General features: G+C 39.5%; 3 protein-coding genes and 1 pseudogene across 4 annotated transcripts in view; 2 read left to right on the top strand and 2 right to left on the bottom strand.

Annotated features, from left to right (window-relative positions):
* ST13 (ST13 Hsp70 interacting protein) overlaps positions 1 to 5656 on the bottom strand; it is a 33779-nt gene extending 28123 nt beyond the window's left edge. Inside the window, exon 1 of the mRNA XM_044229101.1 lies at positions 5391 to 5656. Within this exon, the coding sequence (XP_044085036.1) occupies positions 5391 to 5500 (110 nt within the window). The 5' untranslated portion in view covers positions 5501 to 5656. The remainder of the gene's footprint in view (positions 1 to 5390) is intronic.
* Positions 5657 to 6042: 386 nt separating this feature from the next.
* Positions 6043 to 26131, top strand: part of XPNPEP3 (X-prolyl aminopeptidase 3) — an 80923-nt gene continuing 60834 nt past the window's right edge. The window contains exons 1-2 of one of the 2 annotated variants that reach the window (XM_044228942.1): positions 6043 to 6192; positions 22926 to 23042. In XM_044228942.1, the coding sequence (XP_044084877.1) occupies positions 6129 to 6192; positions 22926 to 23042 (181 nt within the window). In that variant the 5' untranslated portion in view covers positions 6043 to 6128. Of the gene's footprint in view, positions 6193 to 22925; positions 23043 to 24052; positions 24145 to 26131 lie in introns of those variants that run through there. The other variant, XM_044228943.1, reaches the window with a different exon arrangement.
* Positions 12058 to 12981, bottom strand: DNAJB7 (DnaJ heat shock protein family (Hsp40) member B7). Its single transcript, XM_044228944.1, has one exon. The coding sequence runs from the start codon at positions 12979 to 12981 to the stop codon at positions 12058 to 12060; it is 924 nt and encodes a 307-aa protein (XP_044084879.1).
* LOC122892764 lies at positions 23728 to 23909 on the top strand (annotated as a pseudogene).

Below are 26131 nucleotides of genomic sequence, written 5' to 3'. Positions count from 1 at the left end.
CCCATGCAGCAGTCCTGGGACTAAGATGTTCAACAAACTAAGGGCACTCCTCCATGACATTATCTGGAGGTCACAAGAACTTAACTAAATTTGCCCCCCCCCCCAAAAAAAAAGCCATCAACTTTTATGGAAAAGAGAAATAGTCACCCGGAAAACTGAAAGAAATCTACTTCAAAATACCCTCAGGTATTAATTCTTTACAACTAAAGTTATATCCATGTTCACATTCATCTTAGGTGGGTGGAATTTCCGGACACAAGAGATGTGTATGTTGGATTTAAATGGATATTGTTTTCCAAACGGGAAATGGATTTGATACTTCAAAATTCCTTTACCAATTTACACTTGTATTAGCAGTGCATAAGAATTCCGCTAATTATTCTTTAAAAATCCAGCTGTTCCACACCTCAGCCAACATTTAGCTATTATCCATCTTTTATATTTTTAGCCATTTCGATAGGTGTATAGTGTGGTATCTCATTGTAGTTGGGTCCCTTTCCATTTATCTATCAGCCATCTGAGTAGCCTATTGCTTTTAGATTTCGTCATATTTATCTGCAGGTATTCTTTGTAAACTCTGCATACATGCCCTCTGTCAGTTTTATATGCTGCAAGTAACTTCTCCCAACCCATGGCTTATCTTTCACTTACAAAACAACGCCAATATGAAGTGAAACTATAAATATAAAACAGCAAACACACTAACAGACAAAGTTTGGAATTTACTGTTAAGCACCGATCACGAAAAATGTGCACATTTTCCCCATTCAGTTTAATGTGACAATTACAAAAAAAAAAAAATCTTATTTCTTAGTTTGCAATTCAGCAAAATAAAATGACTTAATAAGAAAACAGCCATATAAACAAAATTCTTTAAAATTCTGATCTACACAAAAACTACTTTTCAAAAGAGCACAGTATTCAAACAATAGTTCCTTGTAGTAATTTTTTTTTCCAAAAAAATTTTTTTATTTGAGAGCAGAAGAGAGAAATCACAAAGGAGGGGCAGAGTGCAAGGGAGAGGGACAAGCAGACTCCCCGGTGAGCGCAGAGCCTGCTGTGGGGAATCTTGATCCCAGGGACCTGAGGTGAAGGCAGACGCTTAACTGACAGAGCCACCCAGGCACCCCTTTTGCAGTGAACTTTTTTTTTTTTAAATATTTTATTTATTTGACAGAGAGAGATCACATGTAGGCAGAGAGGCAGGCAGAGAGAGAGAGGAGGAAGCAGGCTCCCTGCTGAGCAGAGAGCCCAATGCGGGACTCGATCCCAGGACCCTGAGATCATGACCTGAGCCGAAGGCAGCGGCCCAACCCACTGAGCCACCCAGGCGCCCCTGCAGTGAACTTTTAATGAAGAGACAGGGCTCCTTAAGCCATGTTTTCCCCAAGTTTCAAAATGCAACATTCAAGAAAGTATTTAGGGAGACCTTCAAACACAGCCACAGCAATCTAACTTATGTTGAAACTTTGGGAAGTGACAGTCTTACCGAGAAATATATCATGTTGGTGCCTGGGTGGCTTAGACCCTTATGCTTCCAGTGTTTACGCTCCGCTTCGGTTGTGACCTTAGGGTTGTGGGATGAAACTCTGGGGCTGAGCTTGGGGCCTGCTTGAGATTCTCTCTTTCCCTCTCCCTCTGCCCCTCTCCCCATTTGCTCGAACAGGTTCACGCTCTCACTCTCTCCCACTAAAATAAGTAAACTTTTGGGGCACCTGGGTGGCTCAGTGGGTTAAGCCTCTACCTTCCACTCAGGTCATGATCTCAGGGTTCTGGGATCGAGCCCCGCATCGGGCTCTCTGCTTGGCAGGGAGCCTGCTTCCCCCTCTCTGCCTGTCTTTCCGCATACTGGTGATCTCTGTCAAATAAATAAATAAAATCTTAAAAAATAAATTAAAAAACAACAACAACAAACCTTTTTAAGAAAATGCATTAAGCTAAAAAAAGAAAAAGAAAATGCATTAAGCTAAATCTAATCCTTAGGAAACCAAGACAAACCCAAATTGAGGGAAATTATCCAAAATAGCTGGCCTGTAATATGCAAAACTGCCAAGATCATGAAAGCCAATGAATGATCGAAGAATTCTTTCAGAATAGAGATTAGAAGTCACAACAATAAAGTGCAACTTTATTGCAAAGTGCAATAAAGTGTCTAATTCCGAGAATTAGACAGCATTAGTGCATCATTCTTAGTTTCCTGAGTTTGGTGGCTGTACTAGAGAGACTATCCTTGAACTGTAGGAAATACACAATGGTGCTGAGGGCACAATACTAGAAACCGTTGCAGGAAAAATGTTTGCACTGTATTTCAATTTTCCTGCAAATTTCAACTTTCTAAAAAAATTTTAAAATAGGGAGGAAAAAAAACACAAGAAGGTTATTCATAAGCTACATTTAGAGTTTCTCACCTTACAAAATCTAACTACTGGAAGGTTAAAGCCAACTTATAAGTACAAAAATTTCATTTAATGCTTTCAAGATTTAAAACACGCTAATTCCCTCCCCATCACTGCAAACTGGACTCTACCAGTATAGGCTTTTATGCCACCAAGTAGGCCTAGTAGAGACCTGGTTTCTCATATGGGCTCACCCAAGACCTCATTCATAATTCTCTTAATTTGATACATTAGAAATGCTTTGAGTCATAGTTATTATTCACCTGTACAAAAAATCGGATGCTGTGTTCTCAACTCATTGCAAACAGAAGTGCATCCTGTTCCTTTCATTTGAAGTATTTACTGCAAAGCCATTCACCATGCACTGTGCTGGAGATTACAACACAAAGATAATCCCTCTGATCTTAAATCACCATAAAATGAAATACTAGTCTCAAAAAATACTTCTTCCTATAAAGAAAACCAAAAATACCCCAAACATACTCACTGAAAACATCATTATCTCCCTGGATCCTCACAGACTGAGCCAAAAAAAATTCTTTATTTCTCTTTGTCCAATTAACAATGTCGTTAAATAAATTCTTTTTTTTCCTATTTTTTATTTTTTTCTCTTTTCATTTGTCAAATTCTTAACATCAAATAAAATTTTAAACTATAAACAGCGGTAAAAATTCTGGTAAATACACAAACTAAACGAACTGTTCTTTAATGTTTGAACCTGGGTACCTACAACTAATCTAGGATGAACAAAGAACTCTGATACGGTTTCAACTTTAGGACCCTTTATATAGTAAGATTAGGCCTTGGAACGTTTCTGGACCCAGAAGTCTCCACGTTCAGTCCAACCTCCTATAATCCTGCACTTAAGAAGGCTGACTTGAAGGCAGAGAGAAATTGATACACTTCAAGCAAAAGCCTCAAAGACACAAAAATTTTAAAGAGACAACGAAAGCTTCAGAATAGGGCCCCTACGCATGCCAACATGCTTCATCCCATACTTAAACTAAGAATTTAGGACGCCACAAGGGAAACATACGTGGATGACTAAAAAAGAAAAAAAAAAGGATTACCTATGTGAAAATTTTTTAAGATTTTATTATTTATTTGACAGAGACACAGCAAGAGAGGGAACACAGGCAGCGGCAGTGGGAAAAGCAGGCTTCCCACTGAGCAGGGAGCTGGACGCTGGGCTTGATCCCAGTACCCTGGGATCATGAAATGAGCAGAAGGCGGCTGACCACCCTGGTGCCCCACATATGTGAAATGTCCAAAAAAACAAAAAAAACAAACAGTAAAAAGCAAAAACGTAAGTATTTTCCAGAAATAACATTGATAATATTTTCCAAGCCTTAAACTGGAATTCTCTAGATAGCCATAATCACTCCAGCCCAAGCTACAATGTTCTTTGATTTGTTTCAGCTTTTTCTTCATAGCTCCCTTTTTCCTCCCCAGCAATGGAACAAAACATTGTATATACTCAATATAATGTTGAATCTTGGCATCAACCATTTCTTCCAGTGGTATACACACCCAGCTTTACCTGGAATATTATAAACAACGTACTTGTAGGCTCTTTCCTATGATGGATAAAAAAGATTAAAAACATACAAATATCTAAAGTGATGCATTTGGATTATCAAGTTATTCAAGAGGAAAAACACCGACTGAAATCCAGGCCTAACCTCCTAGTCCTGAAATTAGCATCTTGTAGGTTTTCCATCTTTGTAGGTTACAAAAGCAGTATTCTTGTTAACTACCAAAAACAGTTTTTAAGGTACTGCAGTAATTGTAAGTGATCTCAGAATTTAACATTTATAACATATGCAAAATCTTACCATAGTTAGAAAACTAGTGGAGGAAAAAAACTGAGAAACTTCTTAGAGGAAAAAAAACACCACGACATACAACGTTGTCAGATTGTAACTTAAGTTTCTTCCTTAGAAGAGTTTGTTGAAAAAAATATTCTTGAAATTATCTGGTCATCAGAGGTTCACCTTCCCCTACAAAAATATCACTAAAATAAAAAGATCGCTGTTTCCAGTAGTACCTCTAAAGAGTCACATTGCTTTGCACTGTCGTTATTATCACCACGAGGTGCGATTTGTGCATCATTAAAATTCCTTACTAGTAGTGATGTTTTTAAAAAAAAAACAAACCGTCTAGATTTCCCTTTCTCTCTTAAATTCTCTCCGAATATGAAAAATATTAGTCTCTATCATACAGTAAATATCAAAACAAATTTCTGTATTTATTCACCTGTCTCACTAAATAAACTGCACTTATACGGTTTTCTAGCACCTGGCACAATACCTATGCAATTAATTCCGTGCACGTAGCCAGGTACTCTAGATTTAAGGACAAGAAGAACAGATCATAGTAATATGCTGGTCCTTGAAAAATCGTTTTTCTTCAAGTGTTCAGTGTAATGGCACCGCTACTACCGAGGTACCAATAAATGATTCCCAAAATAATTCTACGCAGTAAGGACCGCTGTAAATTCAAAGTTAATCTAATAATTACCATTTTATTAGAACTCGTATAGCAAATTATTATTAAAACACTATTTAAAGACGTAATGCTTTGTAAAGGCGCTGTTGTGTCATTGCGACCTAAGCAAGACACGGTATTTCAAGAAAAACAACACGCGAAAACGAAATCTTGCAGCTGCCCACCCCCACCACGTCTACAGGACTCAAGCCCTTGCAATCCTCTGCATTTCTATTTTGCCCAAGACACACCCCTGACGACCTCAGGGTGAGGCAACCCAGCTGTGCCTCCACCTTCCCCACCTCTGTACTATCTAAGCTTTTCAATCCTCCATTAGCCCCCGAAGTCGCCGCCAGTTCCTGGCCAGGGAGAACCACAAACAGGCGGCGACTCCGCAGGCCCTCCCGGCGGAGCTCCCCGCCCGTCCACCCCACGCAGGCTCCGGCCCAGCTCCCCCCTCCAGCCGTCCCTCTTCCCACCCCCAACGGTCCTCGGCCCAGGTCTCACCTCTCCACCCACTCCCGCAGGAAACGCATTTCCTCGGTGTGCAGAACGCTCGGATCCTGCTTACACATTTTCACGAAAGCCCGAAGCTCGCTCACTTTGCGGGGGTCCATGGTCCAGAGGCAGTGGCAGGCGGCAGGCGCGGCTGGGGTTGCGACCCGATTCCAGGCGCGGGTACTAGCTCAGCGTGATCGTGTAGAAGGGGGCGGCTGCCGCGAGGCAGAACAGACTAGAACCTCCCCGGCGCTAGCTCCGCCTACCCAACGGTCTCGTGACCCCGGGTCCTTCGCCCGTCCATTCCTAATCCCTCCGCCTCTGCCCCTGCGCACTTCCTAGAACCTTCTAGAAGTGTGGCTGTTCACGCTGCTGCCTGCCTCCTTACACCTGCTTTCTTATATTCTAAATCTGAGCGAGTTCTCTGAATCAATCCCCCCACTTGGTGCTTTCAAGGACACGGGAAATAGCCCCTGCAGGGAGTCATTTTAGAATCAGACGCTCTGTGCGTGTGAGAATTAAGTGGAGCGCGACAACAGGACAGCAAAACAGGCCCTCCGGCAGGAGCGTCCGTCACAGTCCTGGGCGTAACGTCATCATTCAGCGCCGCCTGGAAGGAAAGCCCGGCAAGCGCCACTGGCCGGAAGGGGAGGGGCTTGGCTTGGTTTCCTGGCGACGCAATTCTGTGGACCGCCGCTTCTCCGGCTGTTTTGCTCTTTTGCTTCCTGCCGCGTGAACGAGGACGTCATGCTTTGGTTACTCTCAGCAACTAAGCTGGTTCCCGCCGTAGCAGGCGCCCGCTGTCTCTCAGGTTAGACTCATCTACGGTGTCCCCTCCGGGGCTTGCTGTCTGAGAAACTTGAGGCGTCCCAGAGGGATTCAAGTTGGTCTCAGGCGATCCCTGTTTCGGCGGACCCTTCCCCGGCTGGGGCCTCCACTCCCAAACCCTTTGTACGCTCTTTGGATTTCTTCTTTACCTGCTGCTTCTGGAAAAGGGTGGGCCCTGTGTTCTCCCTACCGTGAGGTATTCTGGGAAGCCGGAATGACTGCAGAGAGAAAAGTGTGTGCCATCCCCCAGAGGGGCTGTCTTCAAAGTTACTTGGACTCCTAGAAGTTGTGTCAGTTTTCACTTGCATAGATAACAAAGTGTCTCACGTCAAGTAGCTTGTGTTTTTGTTAGGTTACCTTGAAATGCTTTTTTCGTGTTTTCGTGACTTGAGAGCTGACTCCAGCATGTACAAGAAACATGTTTAGTAACACAAATCCCTTGAGCATTTCCTCTTTGAAGAGATAGTGCTTGGAAATACTCCCGGGGCTTTTTAATGTCTGAAGCCCCGTTCGTAAAGGCAAGATGAAGGAGTCCAGGAATAATGGGGGCCATTCTTTTAGGGTGTACTCTCGCGAACAATTAATCTGGTGAACATAAACCTCGATCAGTGAAAGCTGAGTCAACTTTGCGGGCGGACCGGCCATTGGATCGTATTTCAGGGTTTTGGCCAATAGGTGACCAATGTGTAAACCAGAGTATACGGTATTTGACATCAAATCTGTGTCTTGGCGTGTGTTTCTCACATTGATCTGCTTTAATCAAAGTGGGATGGTAATTACAAGATTTGTTTTTCCTGTAAAAAATAATCACTGTCTAGTGCACAGAATTTGCTCTTTGGTTCTAATAATTAAGTGGCAGAAAGCTGTCCTCCATAGGATTAGGTAAATAGATACGTAGCTTGTGTTACTCACAAAAGCCATAACCTATGGTTTAGAGCTGGTACTATCTTTTGCTTTTTTTTTAATTGAGATTTTGTGTAAAACTTTATTAATGGGAGGTTTGGGTTTTTGGTTTTTTTTTTTATTAGGATTTTATTTATTTGAGAAGGCGCGCACTAGCAGGGGGAGCAACAGTGGGAGAGGGAGAAGCAGGCTCCCCTCTGAGCAGGGAGCCAGATGTGGGGCTCAATCCCAGGACCCTGGGATCATAATCTGAGTCACCCAGGTGCCCATGAAAGTTTAACACTTGATACTGGATTATACATGCCAAGATCTTTCAAAAATATATTCATTATGGTTCATTTTGCCTTAAAGCAATAAGTAAATTAAACCACTTCCTAACATTAACACTACAGTGTGTGTGTGTATATATATATATATATATATATAGGAGTGTTGAATAGATGATCTCCTTGGGTCTTCACAAGTGGATTAAGTTCGGGCAGTTATCCTCATTTTACTGAACTGAAACCAACATAGGATCTCAAGTTGCAAGTAAGCAATTTTAGTTGTATAATTGCTATCTTCTTTTTCTGTAATATCACCATTAGGTCTTAACTTTGGCTTAGTAGAGTCCTTTTGGAACTTTTTATTGAGCCAAAAAGAATGTTCTCTTCATTAAATAACTTTTTAGTAGACATTTTGGATGAATCTCCACTTCCCTGGAGTTGCTGTCTTATCAGGATGATAGACAAGCAATAGATAAATGACAGTATAGCAATAGAGTCGAAAAGAGTCTTGACTCAAGTGGCAAGGGGGCTCAAGAAAGGCAGTGATGGGTCTTTAAAAATGTCATTGGGGGACTTTACTAAGTTTCAGAATTTGAAAATTCTACTGTCTTGAGATACCCATAAATAGAGCTTTGCATGCCTGTGGTGCTCTTGGTTGCTGTTCTTGAGAAAAACTCTTCAGTGCAGAGTATTGAGTACAATAGGAAGCTTTCTCATCTGTGAAAGTCATGCAATCCTAAAGTGAAAACATTGACTAAAGAATAAGTAATTTTTTTTAAAGCCTGTTTGCAGTTAATTCATTCAGTAAACATTAAACACCACATGTGAGGATAGAGCATAGTTTCTACCATCATGGGAGGCAAAAAAGCAAGTAATTGTAATATAACATACTAAATTTAGTGGCAGTGGTAGGGAGAAAGAAAAAGTGATAGATGTTTGCTGGCAGCAGGGAGGGGGCCAAGAGGAAATGTGCATGTGCCCTTAAACATTTGGAGACCTTGAGACTTGAATAAGGCTTTTATCAAGCAGACTATGGAGTTATTGAGCCATCCTGCCAGAGGGAGCATATGCAAAGGCACGGAATAAAGCTTCTCAATCATCAGTAAGCCTGGAAGAGCCTTTTTGAAATATGTTCTTAGGTAGGTAGAAGGTATTACACCAAAATGGTTCTGTGGTCAGGTAAGTTTGGGGAGTGTTGGATGTCGTCATGCCCATACTAGGCAAATTCTGTGTCTCCCAAGAAAGAAAGGTATTTGGCAGTAATTTGCAAACAGTATTTGACCATGGGGCCCTTTTTCTGTAGTGAGTCTTGAACTGGTAACCCTTGGAACACCCTTTGGAAAATTTTGGGCTCAACATAGGTGTAGGAAGAAGTGATTAAAAAACCAAGTTAGGAAGAAAAGCTGGTGGCTGGCTCATGAAAGGGCTTGTATATTCCCATTCCTCTAGGTAGTGGGAAACCATTGGATGATTCTAATCTATTGAGTAAGATTAAATTTGAATTTTTAGTTATCTGTTAAAAGAGTGGAAAATGGACTAGAGGGCATGTTGTTCCTTGCATTTTTAAATTTTCAGACACTGGGTTTTGGTTTTGTTGTTGGAATTTTTTTTCTTTTTTTTTTTTGGCAGCTTGCAATAGTCCCAGATACATGTCGGATAAACTTTACTAAGTAACACATTTTATAAAAGTAGCATTTATAATACTTCAAGCTTTTATGACTTTATTTTCTAAAAATAAGTTTTGTTCACTTTTTAATTTTTTTTTTTAATTTTTTAAATTTTCATTTATGTGAGAGAGCAAGAACTTGAGCAGGGGGAGGGGTGGAGGGAGAAGGAGACTCCCCACTGAGCAGGGAGCTCTACGTGGGGCTTGGTCCCAGGACTCTGAGGTTATGACCTGAGTCAAGGCAGATGCTTAACCAACTGAGCCACCTAGGTGCCCCCTCAAAATAAGTTAATGCAAATCGTTCCCAACCCCTCCTATAGAATTTCCTCTCCACCTACCAACTAGAAATCAAACAAAATTAAGCAATAGCTCACATTTTACTATAGCAGTCTTTAAAGAGTAGATGTTATAATCTTGTGGTTTCTAGATTTGTTATATTGCTATATGCCACTGAACTGTATTTTGCCAAAGGTGATTGGGTATTAATTTTGCTATATTATTTGTTTACGTCTTTCAGTCACATTAAAATTTGCAGTCATTACATTTCTAAGAGATGAAAATTTAATAAAATATGATCAGTAGATTGCTTAAAAAAAAGGAATATGCAAGATGCAAATCAATCCAAGAAATTGTTTTCGGTTAATAAAAAAGGAATATACTGGATGCAAGTCCATCCAAGAAATTGTTTTCAGTTAATAAATTCAGGAATCTCAAACGTAGCACACCCAAAACTTAACACCTGCAGTCCTATCTCAGGTAATGGCAGATCTTTTCTCTCAGTTACTAAAGCCAAAAACTTGGACTCCTGTTATGCCCAATATTCAGCCTATCAGTAAATTCTGCTTGGCCCTTTAGACTATATCCAGAATTTGATCACTACCACCCCTGCCTCCACCATCCTGGACCAAGCTATTACAGTATTCTACTGGACTAGTACTGGATTCTAGCAGTAGCCTGGATTTCCCTGCTTCTACATCTGCTTACTTTGAGTCTTTTCTTAATGACAACAGCCAGGGGTGCCTGGGTGGCTCAGTGGGTTGAGTGTCCAATTCTTGATCTTGGCTCAGCTCATGAGCCCTGTGTCTGACTCCACACTCAGTGGGGAGTCAGCCTGAGTCTCTCTGACCCCCTCTGCCCCTCCCCCTGCTAAAATAAATGAATCATTAAAAAACAACAACAAAACCACAACAGCCAGAGTGGGCCTGTGTAAATGTATTAGATATCAGTCACTCTTCTGTGTAGAGCCTCCAGTGGCTTCCTGTCAAAACCATAACAGAGTCCAAACTGTGATCTATCAGTCCCTGCATAATCTGACCTCCTGTTACCTTTCTAACTTCATCTTCTTGTTCTCTTTAATTGTTCACAGTGATCACAGTAAGGAGGGTCAAACACACCTTACACATCTAGCCTTAGAGACATTTCACTTGCTGTTCCTTTTGGAATTTTCTTTGACCTCATATGCCCATGGTTAACTCCTTTACTTTCTTTACATCTTTACTCAGATGTTAACCATCATTTTTCTGTGCCTATCTTAACTACAGTTTCAACCCTTGTATTCCAGAACTTCTGTAACCTTTTATTTTGTTTTCTCTAGCACCTATGACTAACATCATATTTTACTTAATATTTTCTTATTGTCTTTGCCCAGTCTGTAAGCTCTGTGACAGCTAATATTTTGGGTGTTTTGTTCATTACTGTGTCCCAAGTACTGACAAATAGTAGGTACTCAAAAAACACCATTGAATGAATGAAAGAATGAATAAAAATCAAATATTTTGAAAATAATAGCAATATATTTTGAAAATTAGGGGAAGCTAAGAAGTAATTATATTGAAATTAAACTAAGTTCATTTAAAATAAGCAAATGTCTGCAAACATTTAGCTAAGACCACTTGCTCAAAGTCTGATACATCAGTAACTAATTTTTCTTCCATCATAATCTGAAATTATAGTGGCTAAAGTCGGTGTTTTAGAGTAATGTCTCTGTAGAGCCTGTGTACATAGTATATAGTAAAAAAAGAAAATAGAAAGCTTCCTGTCTGGAGCGATTCACTGTAGGCCCAGCATACATGAAATAGCCTCATTGCTTTGAGAAATCCAGGATAAGTGTATTATTTTTTTTAATTGTGGAAAAATACACATAACATAAAATTTACCATGTTAATCATTTTTAAATATACATTGTGAAACTGATTTCTAGAACTTTATCATCTTGAAATCTGAAACTAGACCCATTAACAACACTCCTCCCTCCCTTGTCCTGATAACCACGATTCTACTTTGTTTTTATGAATTTCTTACCTCATGTAAGTAGAATCATAAGGATTTGTCTTTATGACTAGCTTATTTCACTTAACCATAATATTTCAGATTTTATCCATGTAACATGTAACCCATGTAGCATGTAACAGGATTTCCTTTTTAAGGTTGAATAGTATTTTCACCATATGTATGTTTATTCATCCATTAATTGGTATTTGGGTTGCTTCCACCTCTTGGCTATTGTGAATAAGTTCTGTAAACATGGGGGTGCAAATATAATTCTGGCTATTTTTAACTTAAAATATTTTATACTTTAATTTTTATTTATAATATATTTAAGTTATGTATCAAATGCTGTATCTCTATTGGAGAAAATTCATTTCATGAATAACTTGATGGTCTGAATCTGTGTATCTTAATACATTTTTAGCTCCAAGTGCTATACATATTGAAAAGAATGGGCCTGTAAACTCTGCTGAAAAAGACTCTGATTTGTAAATGTTTAGCTCAAAGAAAAGTAAAATGGTATTTGCCCGTTGTCCGAATTCTTTTAATCACTGTCACCACAAACTCATCTTTTTCTGACATACCTAATCCAAACAGCCTTTGATCAAATGTCCACAATGCTGCTAAACATGTTAAAAAACAAAATCTTAATATAGTATTAAATGTTACGTACAAAACTGATTAACCAAAACACACACAGTCGTGTTCAATTGTTGTATGAACATAATGTGTCTGTAGAATCAATTTAACGATTGTTTTTAGTTGACTTCTTCTGCACGGCTTTATGCTTTTTTATTTTCCTCTTACCATCTTCTTTGAATCCTGCTGAGAGCATAGAGGGATTCCAGTTGCTGGTGACCCAATATACATCTTGCTCATCATTATCCACAAAAGTATATTGAGTTACTTGTTTGGGGCTATGGGACTTTGGTGAGTAATTGTTAAATGACTTTCTTCTCCAACTGCATTCTTCTGCAAAGCCTTCTTCATCTTCCACACCATTTATAAGGAAGGAGTTCAACTCAACATCATCATCAATTTCTATTTCTTGATTGTTCTCAGAAATTCTCTGTGTGTTTGTATTTCTATTACCAATCTTATCTGAAGCTGTAACAGATACGTAGTTGCTTATCCCACTTTCATCAAATGCCAGGGAAGAGAATGAATTAAATCCCTTGTGGCCCAGTGAACCATAGGATGTATATCCTGTATCATATGAAGAAAATCTCTCAAAAACTGGATATTGACTTGAGGTAGCAAAAAAGAATCTTGTATCTTTGCTTCCACAGGAGCTTCTTGGACTATTTAAAAGGTCCTCAAGTGAGTCTTCAAAGAAATGAAATGAAAATGTTTCCCTTTCATCAAAAATTTCTGTAAAGACATCATCTGCCTTACAGAATGTGAAGCCATAGTCAAAAGAATCATCAAAGTGACTTCTGCCTCTGCCATTTAATCCTTCTTGGCCATATTTATCATAAATGTCCCTTTTTTCATTATTTGATAATACCGCATATGCCTCAGCTACTTCTTTGAATTTTCTCTCAGCTTCTTCTTTATTTTCTGGATTTTTATCGGGGTGCCATTTGAGTGCCACTTTACGGTAAGCCTTTTTAATGTCCTCAGGTGAAGCATATCTCTGCACTCCTAGAACTTCATAGTAATCCACCATGTTTTAGCAGATTGTAGGGAAGGGGTATTCTGGGTCTGAGTAAGGAGAACCGTAGTTTCCTCTCAGCTCAAGCTCTCCTGGTGGTAGTGTTAGAAGTAGTGACTGCAAATAGGTACATTTTTACATTGAAGACCATGTTACTACCATGGACACTGCTAGGAGACATTAGGATACTGATTATGTGGCAAGCGGAGTTACAAGCTTATGTCAGAGAGGTTTGCATTATGGTGTCATTCTGGGGTTGGGGGTGGGGGTGGGATGAGATCTTCCAAGTAGAGCTTGTCCATAGTCATACCAGACCATCCTGACCCTCTGGACTATTTCTCCTATAGTCTCCTGGAAGCCTCAGACAATGCCTCATAAACTAGAGGGACTTCTTGTTGATGACCACAGTGTGCCCCTTACATAATATGACCTTTAGCCTACTGAGCCTTAATAACTCATTTCCCAGTTCTTTGTTTTGGTTTTGAAAAATGAAATTGAACGAAGTAGAAAAGTATTAAAATAGATGACATTTTTGTTTATTTCAAACAAGAGGCAGTTCAATAGGAAATATACTTGATTACAGTATAATAAGGACTGTAGGGAGAAGCACTGGATGGATGCTAAGCAGTCCTGAGAGACACCTAGCCCAGACTTGGGCTGTTTCAGGGAAGGCTTCCTGAAGTAGCATTATAGACAAGCTTTCTGCATGCCAGTATTGAATGACTTGAGATGATGGGGTCTATCCATCTCCAAGTTTACTACTTAAAAACATGAAATTACAGATTTTGAAAAGTGTACACTTATATATTCAGTATATAATTATTGAATGCCTACTTTGAGACACGATTTTAACCACTGATGTTAATAGAAGTAAGAAATTATGATTTTTACGGTTTACGTTATAATGTAATATAAATAATGAAAAAGAAAATAATGGGAGATAATGTGATATGTGCTCCCCCTCAAAAAAAAAAAAAAATAGTAGCGTGAGTGGGGAAAAGAGTTACATCAGACTGGTTTTCAACTTTCTACAGTATACCAGTCTACATATATGTATGTATGAATGGCATACATATGATTATATTTGCCTGCTGTTGAAAATAATAACAATAATGGTAATACTGAACATTATTTGAGCACCATCTTTAGGTCAAATACTATACCAAGTGACTTACACACAATTTCTCATGTTATTGTTTGGTTGTTTTTTTTTTAAAGATTTTATTTATTTATTTATTTGACAGACAGAGATGACAAGTAGGCAGAGAGGCAGGCAGAGAGAGAAAGGAGGAAGCAGGCTCCCTGCTGAGCAGAGAGCCCGATGCGGGGCTCGATCCCAGGACCCTGGGATCATGACCTGAGCTGAAGGCAGAGGCATTAACCCACTGAGCCACCCAGGCGCCCCTCTCATGTTATTGTTAATAGCATTCCAGCAAAAGAAATACTTTGTGCCCATAAGAAACCTGAGGCTCTTAAAGATAAATTTGTCTAAGGCTACCTAGCTTATTAGTGAAGAATCTGATATTTGAATTTGAATCTATCTGATTCTAAATTCTACTCTTTGTATTCTGTTGCATTTCTTGGACCAGGATTTAAGAGTTCAGGTTCTAGACATTCTACAAATATGTGTTAAGAACCTGTGATACAGATAGGAGTTAGAAAATAGAACATTCTGCTCTCAAGGAATTTATGTAATTGTAAGAAACACTGAAAAACTAATTTCAATAGAGTGTGAGGCTATTACACAAGGATTTACTTCTTCTCTCATTATTCCTCCTCCCTTGATGTCTCATCCTTTCTAGCTGCTGCCATTTTCTCTAATCTTTTTACAATAAAACTCAAAACTGTTGTCTCTGGTTGATGATTCTGCTTTCGTCTATCCTGTTTTCTTGGCACATTCCAGTCTGGCTTCTACTTTTTTCCTCCCAGTCTTAACTGAGTTGTAATTGACATATATGTTTAAGGAGTATAGTATACTGATTTGATAAATGTATACATTGTGAAATGATTACCAAAAGAAGTTTAGTTATCATCCATTAGTTCACATAGTTACAATTTTATTCTTGTGATAAGAACCTTTTTTTTCCCCCCAAGTAAACTCGGTGCCTACTGTGGGGCTTGAACTCAAAATGTCGAGATCAAGAGTCTCATGCTCTACTGATTGAGCCAGCCAGGCACCCTGTTTTTCTTGTGATAAGAACTTTTAAGATTTTTGTTTTTAGCAATTTTCAAATATGCAGTGAAGAATTGTTAACTATGGTTGCTATGTGGTACATGACAGCCCCACAACTTGTTATAAGTTTATACTTTTTGACCACCTTTACCCATTTTGGCTTCTGTCTTTTACATTCTGCTAAAACTTCTTGTCCGGGTCTCCATTGACTTCTTTGTTTCCAAATCCAGTAGTCATCCTTTTGGCCTCCTTGTATTTTGCAGCACTTGACACAGAGGAGCCCTTCCCTTTATTAAGACACTTGATTTCCTAAATACCACAATCCTCTAGTTTTTCCTCTTTTCTCCTGTGCTTTCCCTTCTTATACTAAAATAGTCACTACATTTGATCTACACACTCTTGGTAGGTAATATCCAGTCCTAAGGCTTTAGATACTACTTACGTGCTCATGAAGTCTTAATTTATACATCTAGCCTGTTATTTTACCCCCTGGACTTCAGATTGCCTATTTGTACTCTTTTGGAATATCCAATAAGTGTCTCAGTCTTTGCCATTTCATTTAATGGTGCAATCATCCAACCTGTTGTTCAAGCCAAAAAACCTGAGAAACATCTTAATTTCTTTTTTATTCTGCATCTAATCAAAAGGCAGACCGGTTGACTTCTGACCTTCAAAATATATCCCAGGCTAATCACTGGGAAATAAAGTCAAATAACAAATAATCCCTTCCTTCCAAAAGTTTATAGTAGACTGGCAAACTAATTAGGAATTATGCACAGCATCATAGGTATTAAAACAGAATTAAGCATGGGAGCATTGAGGAGGGGCAGTTGCATCAGCATCACCAAGGTTGGGGAATTAGAAGGCTTCCTAGAGGAAGAGATGTTTGAGCTCCTGGAAGCAGGTAGAAGCCATTTTAGACAAGAGAACTGTGTTTTCAAAGGTAAATACTGATACAGTACAGACTAGTTAGCTGGGGCCTTCGAGTGTGGCTGCTGTAATGTTTTCTTGAGGATTACTGGCTGGAGGAATGGACAGGGACCAGATCATGAAGGGTGCTAAGCTAGGGTGTGAAGTACATTCTGAAAGAAAATTCTGGGTTTGTAGTGCTCGTCTGAGAAGCTGGAAAGTTAAAGACAGATCCTGAATTTAAACCTCAGTTAGTTGACAATGCCTTTGAGGACACTGAGGCAAAGGACTACAAGGATCACTGTGGAAATAGTATAGTTATAGAGGATGAATTAAAGAAAGACAGGATCCAAGAAAGGCAGATTAATTAGGGGACATATTCCAGGTGAACCAAAGAGGGTCTATACTAAGAAAATGGCCCTGCTTTGAATGGAATTGGATTTTAGAAATAGGACTCAACATACCAGTTTTGCTACCAACTAATTACGTAATTAACGTTTGGGCAAAAACCCTATTTAGGGACACCTGGGTGGCTCTGCCTTTGGCTCAGGTCATGATCCCAGAGCCCTGGGATCGAGTCCCACATCGGGCTCCTTGCTCAGCGGGGAGCCTGCTTCTCTCTCTGCCTTTGCCTGCCTCTCTGCCTGCTTGAATGTACTCTCTCTCTCTCTCTTTCTCTCTCTGGCAAATAAATAAAATCTTTAAAAAAAAAAAAAACAAACTCCTGCTTACTTAAATGTAGGTAAAAGTATTGTTTATTTGTGTTCGTTAGACTTAAGCTTGCTGTGCTAGGAAGTGGTCTAAAATAGAAGGATTGGGTATTCTGCTTTGTCCTCTTCAGGTAAAAAAAGAGAATTTGTTAACTTTTTACATTCAATCATTTTGTTGCCAAAACAGTACTATAGACCATGTAGTCCAGTGGGCTCTACAAATAGATTGTTCAAATTCTAGTTCTTTCTCAGTGATTCTTCATCTTGGGCAAGTTTCTTAACCTTCATGTGTATCTTTTTTTCCTCATCTTTAAATGATCAGTATTGTAATAGCATCTACATCAAACATACATGCTACTATTTACATAAAGGGGATACTAATACACAGTTGTGATTTCAACAAAAAAGTGATAATAGTTGCTGTCTCAAGGAAAGAGTGCAGGGTAACTTGGGGACAAATGTGGGAGGAAAGCTTTTCCCTGTGAATCATTTCTATATCTTTTGAGCTTTGATCCATATGAACATGTTACCCGTTCAAAAATTAGTTAAAAATTTAGAATTGTACTTATTTCACACAGCTATAAAGGATAGTTAATACATGTAGCGTCCTTAGAATACCTTTTGCAGTATGATAAACAGTGAATGTTGGCTGTCATCATGATCATTATTACCAGTGATGCTGGGATTTGGAGGTATTAAATACACTGGGCCTCCACTGTCGTAATAAGGAAAAATGGAGCTGCATCCTATATTCTGTGAGCTTTGAATAGGACAAAAGTTGGCTGGGGCACCTGGGTGGCTCAGTTGGTTAAGTGTGTGCCTTCTGCTCAGGTCCTGATCCCAGGGTCCTGAGCTCAAGACCAACGTTGTCGGGCTTCCTGCTCAGCAGGGAAGTCTGTTTCTCCCTCTCCCTTTGCCCCTCCCCGTGCTTGTGCGTGTGTGCATGTGTGCGCACTCATGCGTGCTCTCTCTCTCTAATAAATCTTTCAAAAAGGTTTGCTTACAGTTGAAGAAAACTTGGTCGTTATACTAAATTCCCCATTGTATTCCTTTTCTTCCTAATACTCCTTCACAGTCAATTCACCAGCACAGTCTTGTATATTGACAACCCAACCCATTATCATCTCCTCCTCCTGCCTTCTCTCTTTTCAAGAAACACAAACATCAAGGATCAAATAACTAAAAATCAAAGTGGGCCAAAAGCTATTATGTGTTGAGGAAGGTGGTGGGGTTTTGTTTTGTTTTGTTTTGTTTTGTTTTTTGGTAAGAGTTTATTTATTTGACTGGCAGACATCACAAGTCGGCCCAGAGGCAGGCAGAGAGTGAGAGGGAGGCAGGCTCCCCACTGAGCAGAGAGCCCAATGGGGGGCTTGATCCCAGGACCCTGAGATCATGACCTGAGCCTAAGGCAGAGGCTTTAATCCACTGAGTCACCCAGGCGCCCCAGGAAGGTCATTTCTATAGGTGTTTGCAAGTAACATTGTAGGAAATGTGATGTTTCAGTTGAGGCAGGGGTAGGGCTCAGGATCCCTTTATGCTCTTAGAAACTACTGAGCAGGTGTGCTCAGGTGGCTTAGTTGGTGGGGCAACTGCCTTCGGATCCATTTGTGATACTGGAGTCCCGGGGTGGTGTCCTGCTTCAGGCTTCCTGGTGAACTTCTTCTGGTCTGCTTCTCCCTCTGACCTTCCCCTTCTCATGCTCTCTCTCTCTCTCTCTCTCTCATTCTCTTTCTCTTTTTTTTTTTTTTTAAAGATTTTATTTATTTATTTGACAGAGAGAAATCACAAGTAGATGGAGAGGCAGGCAGAGAGAGAGAGGGAAGCAGGCTCCCTACTGAGCAGAGAGCCTGATGCGGGACTCGATCCCAGGACCCTGAGATCATGACCCGAGCCGAAGGCAGCGGCCTAACCCACTGAGCCACCCAGGCTTCTCTTAAATAAAGTCTTTTAAAAAAAATTACTGAGCACCCTCACATCCCTACTCCTCCTGAACTAGAGCTTCCCTCCGTGTGGAGATAGAGCATTTTAGTGCAGTGGTTTTCAAGGGCAAGTTGTAATCTTAGTAGGTCATGGTATTAGTTTCCTGAGGCCACCATAACAAATAACCACAAACTTGGTGGCTGAAAATAACAGAATTCTCTCACAGCTCTGGAGGCCAGAGGTCTGAAATCAAGTGCCAGCAGGGCTGTATGCCTTCCAAAGGCTCTAGGAAAGAATCTGTTCTTTACCTCTTCAGCTCCTGGTGACTGTAGGTGTTCTTTGGCATGTCTGCCTCCATGGTCCCATTACTTCCTCCTCTTCCGCTTTCTCTGTCTGATCTCTGATTTCATCTGTCTGATCTCTCTCTGCATTTCTCTTACAAGAGCGCTTGTCACTGAATTGAGGACATACCCAGGTGATAAAGGATGATCTCATTTCAAGATCCTTAATTACATCTGCAAAGACACCATTTCTAAGTAAATTAACAGGCTCTGGGGATTAAGATGGGAACATATCTTTCAGGAGCAAAACCATCCCAGAAATTGCAGTAATAAAATCATTGTAGTGTACTGAGAAACTTTTTAATGGAGTAGGGCAGGCAAATATAGAAGGAATAGTATTTAGTGAAGTTTTTGTTAAAGATTTTATGTACTTATTGGAGTGAGTTGGGGGAGAAGCAGAGAGAGGGGAACAAGCAGACTCCACACTGAGCGTGGAGACCGACGCCAGCCTCCACCCCTGACTCCGAGATCACGACCTGAGCTGAAATCAAGAATCAGACACTTAGCCAACTGAGCCACCCAGGCATCCCTAGTGAAATTTTTATATATATCATATTTATATGTCTGTCTATACTGGGTTCCATGTAAAATATATTTCTTACTGTGAATCTTGGTTTTAAAAGGTTGAAATCCACTGTCTGCTATAACCGCATTTCACAGGTAAAGAAATAATGCAGAGGAATTACGTAACGTCAAGATCACATAAATGATAGAATTAGCACTTTACTGTACCATGCTACCTTTAACTCTTTGACTTAGATTGCCTTTCAGAGTGCATACTTACTTTCATTTGTCTCTGTATTTAACTCATCTTTTTCTTTTTTTACTTCTTACTATGAAAATTTCACACATGCCGGTAGATAGAGTAGTATATAATGGACTCCCATGTATCCGTCACCCAGCTTCAGCAGTTACCAACTCCTGACCAGTCTTCTTTCATCTTCTCCCCAATCCATCCCACTCCCATGTTATTTTGAGACAAATCCCAGATTGTATCACTTCATCAGTAAATATTTCCATATTTAACATAACCATAGGGGCTCCTGGGTGGCTCATTAGGTTAAGCATCTGCCTTTGGCTCAGGTCATGGGGCTCTCTGCTCAGCGAGGAGCCTATTTCTCCCCATCTCTGCTGTCCCCCATGCTTGTGCATGCACTCCCTCTTCCCCACCCCCAAATAAATAAATAAATAAATTTTAAAAATAACATAACCACAACACTATTATCACACCTTAAAGAAGTAAGCATTACTTCCATAATACCATCAAATATGCAATTATTATCCAGATTTCCAGTTTTTTCATAGATGTAGTAAAACAGTATGAGTGGATACTTGTTTTATAATTTGTTGCTTGAATCAGAATTTATATAAGGTTTACATATTATAATTGACTGATAATAATTTTTAAGGTTTTTTTAATCTATAAATTCCTCTTTCCATCTCTTACCTGCCATAAAATTTATGTGGAAGAAACAGAATTGTTAGTCCTGTAGTGTTTCCCACATCAGGACTTGGTTGATGCATCCCTATGTTGTCCTCTAGCAAGTTCCTCTGCCTTCTGTACTTCTGTAAATCACTTGCCTCATCTTTGTTAAGCCTTCAATGTATATAGACTGGGCATATTCCCCATTATGTATTCTGTACATTTTCTAAAGCTAGATGCCAGGAAATACTTGTTTTTCCTTTTTTCCCATTTTTCACTATTCTTAACTGTATTTTCACACTACCTAGAAACCTTTACCATTTTGTCTTTTTAATCATTTAACAAGCTATAATTTTTTTCAATAATCCTCTGTAAATTTAACATTTAAGACTCCTAACTCGCTAAATGTGTGCTCCTCATTCATACCACATAGTCCCTACAAAAACCTTTAACTTGATCCCAACATCACCTCCTCCTGTTGTAGCAATTGTATGTTCATGAGGAGACTATATAGTAGTTTGTGTTGTTGAGATCAACAGAGAAAACCTACTAATCAACAGGGTGGAGGGATAAGAGCAAAGATTTTGGAGTTTAATAAACCTAGGTTTGGGGGTGCCTGGGTGGCTCAGTCAGTTAAGCATCTACCTTCGGCCCAGGTCATGATCTCCAGATCCTGGCATCAAGCCCCGCATAAGGGTCCCTGCTGGGTCGGGAGTCTGCTTCGCCCTCTGCTTCTCCCCCTGCTGGTGCGCTGGCCCATGTGCTTTCTCTTTCTCTCTCAAATAATACCTAAACAAAAAAAAACCTAGGTTTGAATTTCATCTTCCCCAGTGATGTGTAACATGGCACAGATTACTACTTTGAGTCTAGTTCCTTGTATGTAAAAAAGCAATGATGATGGCAGTTAAAATCTTAATTCTGTAATTTGGTATACATACAAAGCCTTTAATGGTCTGATCCTTACCTTTATAATCTTTTCATCTTTCTCCAGCAACACTAACCTGAAACGTTTGCTCTTTTCCCCCCCTGGACACACACGCGCGCGCGCACACACACACACACACACACGGGCCTTCTATGGACTTCTCTCTTGTAATCTCATTTATAACACATTCCAGACCCATTTCTCTTTCAACTGATTTTTTTTTTAAGCTTTTATCTTTAGACAAACCATAAGAGACTCTTAATCTCACAAAACAAACTGAGGGTCGCCAGAGGAAGGCAGGGTAGGTAGAGGGTGGTGGGGTTTATGGACATTGGGGAAGGTATGTGCAATGAAGTGTGTAAACCTGCTGATTCACAGACCTTACTCCTGGGACTAATAATACATTATATGTTAATTAAAAAATAAAAAATTATTTTTCAAGAAGATTTTATCTTTAAGTAATCTCTACACCCAGTATGGGGCTCTTACAACCTGTAGATCAAGTCGCGTGCTCTACCAATGGAGCCACCCAGGTGCCCTTAACTTGACTAATTCTTACTCAGAGTAGGCATCCCCTGCTTCTGCCGTCCCACACCAATACCTTTTGTGTGCTTCTCTGTGTTCCCCAGAGCACTGTGTGCCTATCTTGGTCTTTGTACCCATCCCACAACATTGTATTAGTCTCTCTGCTCTCAGAAAAGCTTGTGAATGACTATACCATGGTGTTTGCCATATAGTGTTTCAGTGTGGTTTTGTCTCATCTCCACTAGACTGTATATTCTTTAAAGACCACAGTCCTGGGGCGCCTGGGTGGCTCAGTGGTTTAAGCCTCTGCCTTCAGCTCAGGTCATGATCTCAGGGTCCTGGGATCAAGCCCCACATCGGGTTCTCTGCTTGGCGGGGAGCCTGCTTCCCCCTCTCTCTCTGCCTGCCTCTCTGCCTACTTGTGATCTCTCTCTGTCTGTCAAATAAATAAATAAAAATCTTAAAAAAAAAAAAAAAAAGACCACAGTCCTCATTCTTAACATTTTCTACCATGTGTTCTATCACATGCTTAAATCTTGTTGAATATATGCTAATAATAGTGTTTGTCATATACCAGGGTTAAATATTTTTCATACATGATTTAATCTAGCTCTAACATTTCCGAGGTTAAATGAGAGAACATGTGTATATTTTCTCATACTTAACATATTCTAGGTAAAAATGTTAATTCTCTTTTTCTGAATTTTAGGACACAGCTTCATAACTACCTCTGTGAAATACCCCTACTCCTTCCTTGCTTTTGTTTGTTGCCTTTTGTTCCCATAGCCCTATGTTCATACCATAGTCATACTCTGTGTGTATGTACCTCTGTTATACTGCAGTAGACTGAAGTTGCTAAGGGTAAAAATTACCTCATTTCTATATTCCTAGGGCCCAGCACAGTCCCTGACTGGTACAGAGGAAGAGCCATATAAATGTTTGAAGGAGATCCAGCTGCTGGAGAGAGATAAATGTATACATATAGTGAGGACTTCCTAGATTATTGTTCCATTTCATTTTATTTTTCCTTCAGGATGCATGTTGTGTTCTCAGCGAAGGTACTCCCTCCAGCCCATCCCAGAGAGGAGAATTCCAAACCGATACTTAGGCCAGCCCAGCCCCTTTACACACCCACACCTCCTCAGATCAGGTAAGCCCTTTAAACTGTTACTAACTGTCTCTCTCTTTAGATGCTTCCCTTAGAACTATGCTATCCAACAGAAGTTTTTGCAGTGATGTAAATGTTCTAGATCTGTGCTGCCCAGTACGGTATCTACCAGCCACAAGTGGTTATTGCATACTTATAGTATTGCTAATGTAACTGAAGAACTTAATCCTTTATTTTAGTTAATTTTAGACTTAAAAAGGCACATGCGGCTGCTGGTACTATGTTGATGGTACTATCTAGAGTAATAAATACAATAAGCCTTAAAATTCAGAATTACCAGTGAAAAATATGTATTTTGGGATATTTTAAAAGAAAAGCTAAATTACTTTCTAAGACATAGTTGCTAGATCAAGTGATTAATTCCCTGTGAGCTGCTATGCTAAAGACATTTTAGAAAACATTTTTCTGGGGCACCCAGCTGGCTCAGTCTGTGGAGCAATAGACTTTTGATCTCAGCATCATGAGTTCAAGCCCCATGTTGGGCATGGAGCCTACTTTTAAAAAAAAGAAAGGAAGAAAGAAAACATGATTTTTTTGAGAGTACTAAGTGGTCATTTCATTTAACAAAAATCTTGCTAAGTAGATTACACTACATTTCCACATTTGATTTTCACAGCTTTGAGAAGTGATAACAGTGATAAAAAGGCAGTTAAAAGGTGAACTGTGTAGCTTTGTGCACTGGCAGCATTGTAGCCAATGAGGTTTATCCGAGGTGTGATTATTGCTAATTAAAAGATGAACTGTGGGGAGTGAAACCATCCCAAAGAGGTCGGTAGGGAAAAACCAAATGCTTTGTAGAAAAAGCAGTCAGATTTTCAAGGGAAATTAATTGTTGCTTCTGCCATGCAAAGTTAAATCTGTATTTGCTATGTAAGTATATAGACTAATAATCTAAATTGCCTTTAGAAATGTTCCTCTTTCGCTGTCTGTACTCAGTGAATGATACCAGTGTGTCTCTCAGTGAGGGCTTCCTTTTGCTGATTCTTCCTCAGACTGGAATTTCTGCTGGGAAATCGGCTGAGACTCAGGAAATGCAGCTCACCACTGAAATACACAAGAAATCAGAGTTTTTCAAAGCTGTAAGGTAAGCTTACTCGCATTCCAGTTAGTATTAAGTATTTCTCTAACCTATCAACCTACCTGTAGTCTCATTTTTTAAAAAAAGTAGAATTGACATTGAGTTTTACCAGCTTTGAAAATTACTGATTTCTCGTGGTGAGATATTTTTACATGGTGAGCTGCGTTTTCTAGGCCTTGAAACTAGTAATCGTATGGTCAAGATAATGGCCCCAGTATTTAAACTGTTTGCTGTGTGTTATGTGCATGATAACTGTATAAAAATGATTGTAAATAAATATACACACATATATATTCATAAATGTATTAGGTTCATATCAGCTATGGGAGGAAAAGAGATGTCTGTCATAATTTTTACTCTTCTGGACGTAGGGTTTTAGACATTGGACTAAGAAGGAATAGAAGTAGATGGAATTTTAAGACAGAATCATCAGTGTTAAACCAGGTATACAGTTTTTGGAGGCAAAAGCTATGTAAGTGTCCAAAGTATTAATCGCTTGTCTTTCTCTATGTAGACATGGAAGTGTTAAAATGATTGTGGTGTGGAGAAAGAGTAAATTATTGAGAAAAAATAAAAGGCATATAATATATATTTTTAAAATTTATTTCACAGAGGTAGTCAATCTGTTAGTTTTTTTTTTTTTTTAAAGATTTTATTTATTTATTTGACAGAGAGAGATCACAAGCAGGCAGAGAGGCAGGCAGAGAGAGAGAGGAGGAAGCAGGCTCCCTGCTGAGCAGAGAGCCCGATGCGGGCCTCGATCCCAGGACCCTGAGATCATGACCTGAGCCGAAGGCAGCGGCTTAACCCACTGAGCCACCCAGGCGCCCCAATCTGTTAGTTTTGAGTATAAAATTATATCATCTCTTACTTGGTTTGCTTCAGAAAGTTTCATGTTTGGCCTATTTTCCCAGTGCTTGTAAGAACTTAAAACTTCTGGAACATATCTCAGTCCTTTCTCTAATTCTTATACAAGGCCCATATATATTAGTAGAAATGTTAGAGAATACAGGTAAAAATATTTTTTTAAAAACATCACTTAAAATTCCACCATTCATAGAAAACCACTGTTAAGGTTTTGGTGTATGTATCTTTCTGGACTTATTTTTTATATAGAAGTATGTGTGTCTGTGTGTGTGTATACACATGTGTGTACTTTGTATACTGATCAATTAATTCTTAAAAATAAATTCTTAGAAACAAAATTACTGGATCAGCTCTTTCTGAATTTTGGGGAGCTGTTTCCTTTGGATTTTTCCTGGCCCTATCCACCCAAGTTTCCTGAAGCAAAAGTAACCTAGAAAATATTCAGCAAAATGGCTCAGATAAAGGAATTCTGTTCTAGGTGTGCTACTACTGCTTGAGATGGAAATAAAAAATCAGACTGACTTTCTCAAGGTCTCCTAGTGATTTCTAAAACTTACTTCCTTAAATTATGTATGTATGAATTTACTTAGTTATTTTTGAGTAATCTCTAGGCCAAACATGGGACTTGAACTCGCAACCCCAAGATCAAGAGTCACATGCTCTACTGCCTGAGCCAGCCAGGCACCCCCAATTTCTTCTTTTTTACATTGCCATCCCAGTGCTGAGGACTAAGTTTGTAGAGACAGAAAATGTCATTTCATCCTCCTGATCACTAATATGCCTGCCACTTACCACCCAAGCAGGGAAAAAGTGATTCTATGCAGGAGCTATATGATGTTATAAACTGTGAGTCTACTTTTTATAGTATCTGTGAATACTATACTATATCTGAGAAGCAGGCTTCCTGCTGAGCAGGGAGGCTGATCTGGGGCTCAATCCTAGGACCCTGGGATCATGATCCGAGCCAAAGGCAGATGCTTAATGGTGAGCCACCCAGGTGCCCCAAGTAATACATTTTCTTTACTCACTTCCTGTGTACCTGTAGAATTTTAAAAATAATCCCATATTTGTATTGTGCATATTTTCCTCTTTATTTTCTCAAGTAGATTTTAATTCAGAATAAAGA

This window comes from Neovison vison, chromosome 12 (genome assembly GCF_020171115.1).
Source record: "Neovison vison isolate M4711 chromosome 12, ASM_NN_V1, whole genome shotgun sequence".
NCBI lineage: Eukaryota > Metazoa > Chordata > Mammalia > Carnivora > Mustelidae > Neogale > Neogale vison.
The sequence above is the reverse complement of the archived record's forward strand: the minus strand, read 5'-3'. Positions and strand labels throughout refer to the sequence as shown.

What these genes read in the sequence shown, in the direction of transcription:
- DNAJB7 (XM_044228944.1), bottom strand. Translation starts at nt 12,981, where the DNA reads ATGGTGGATTACTATGAAGTTCTAGGAGTGCAGAGATATGCTTCACCT.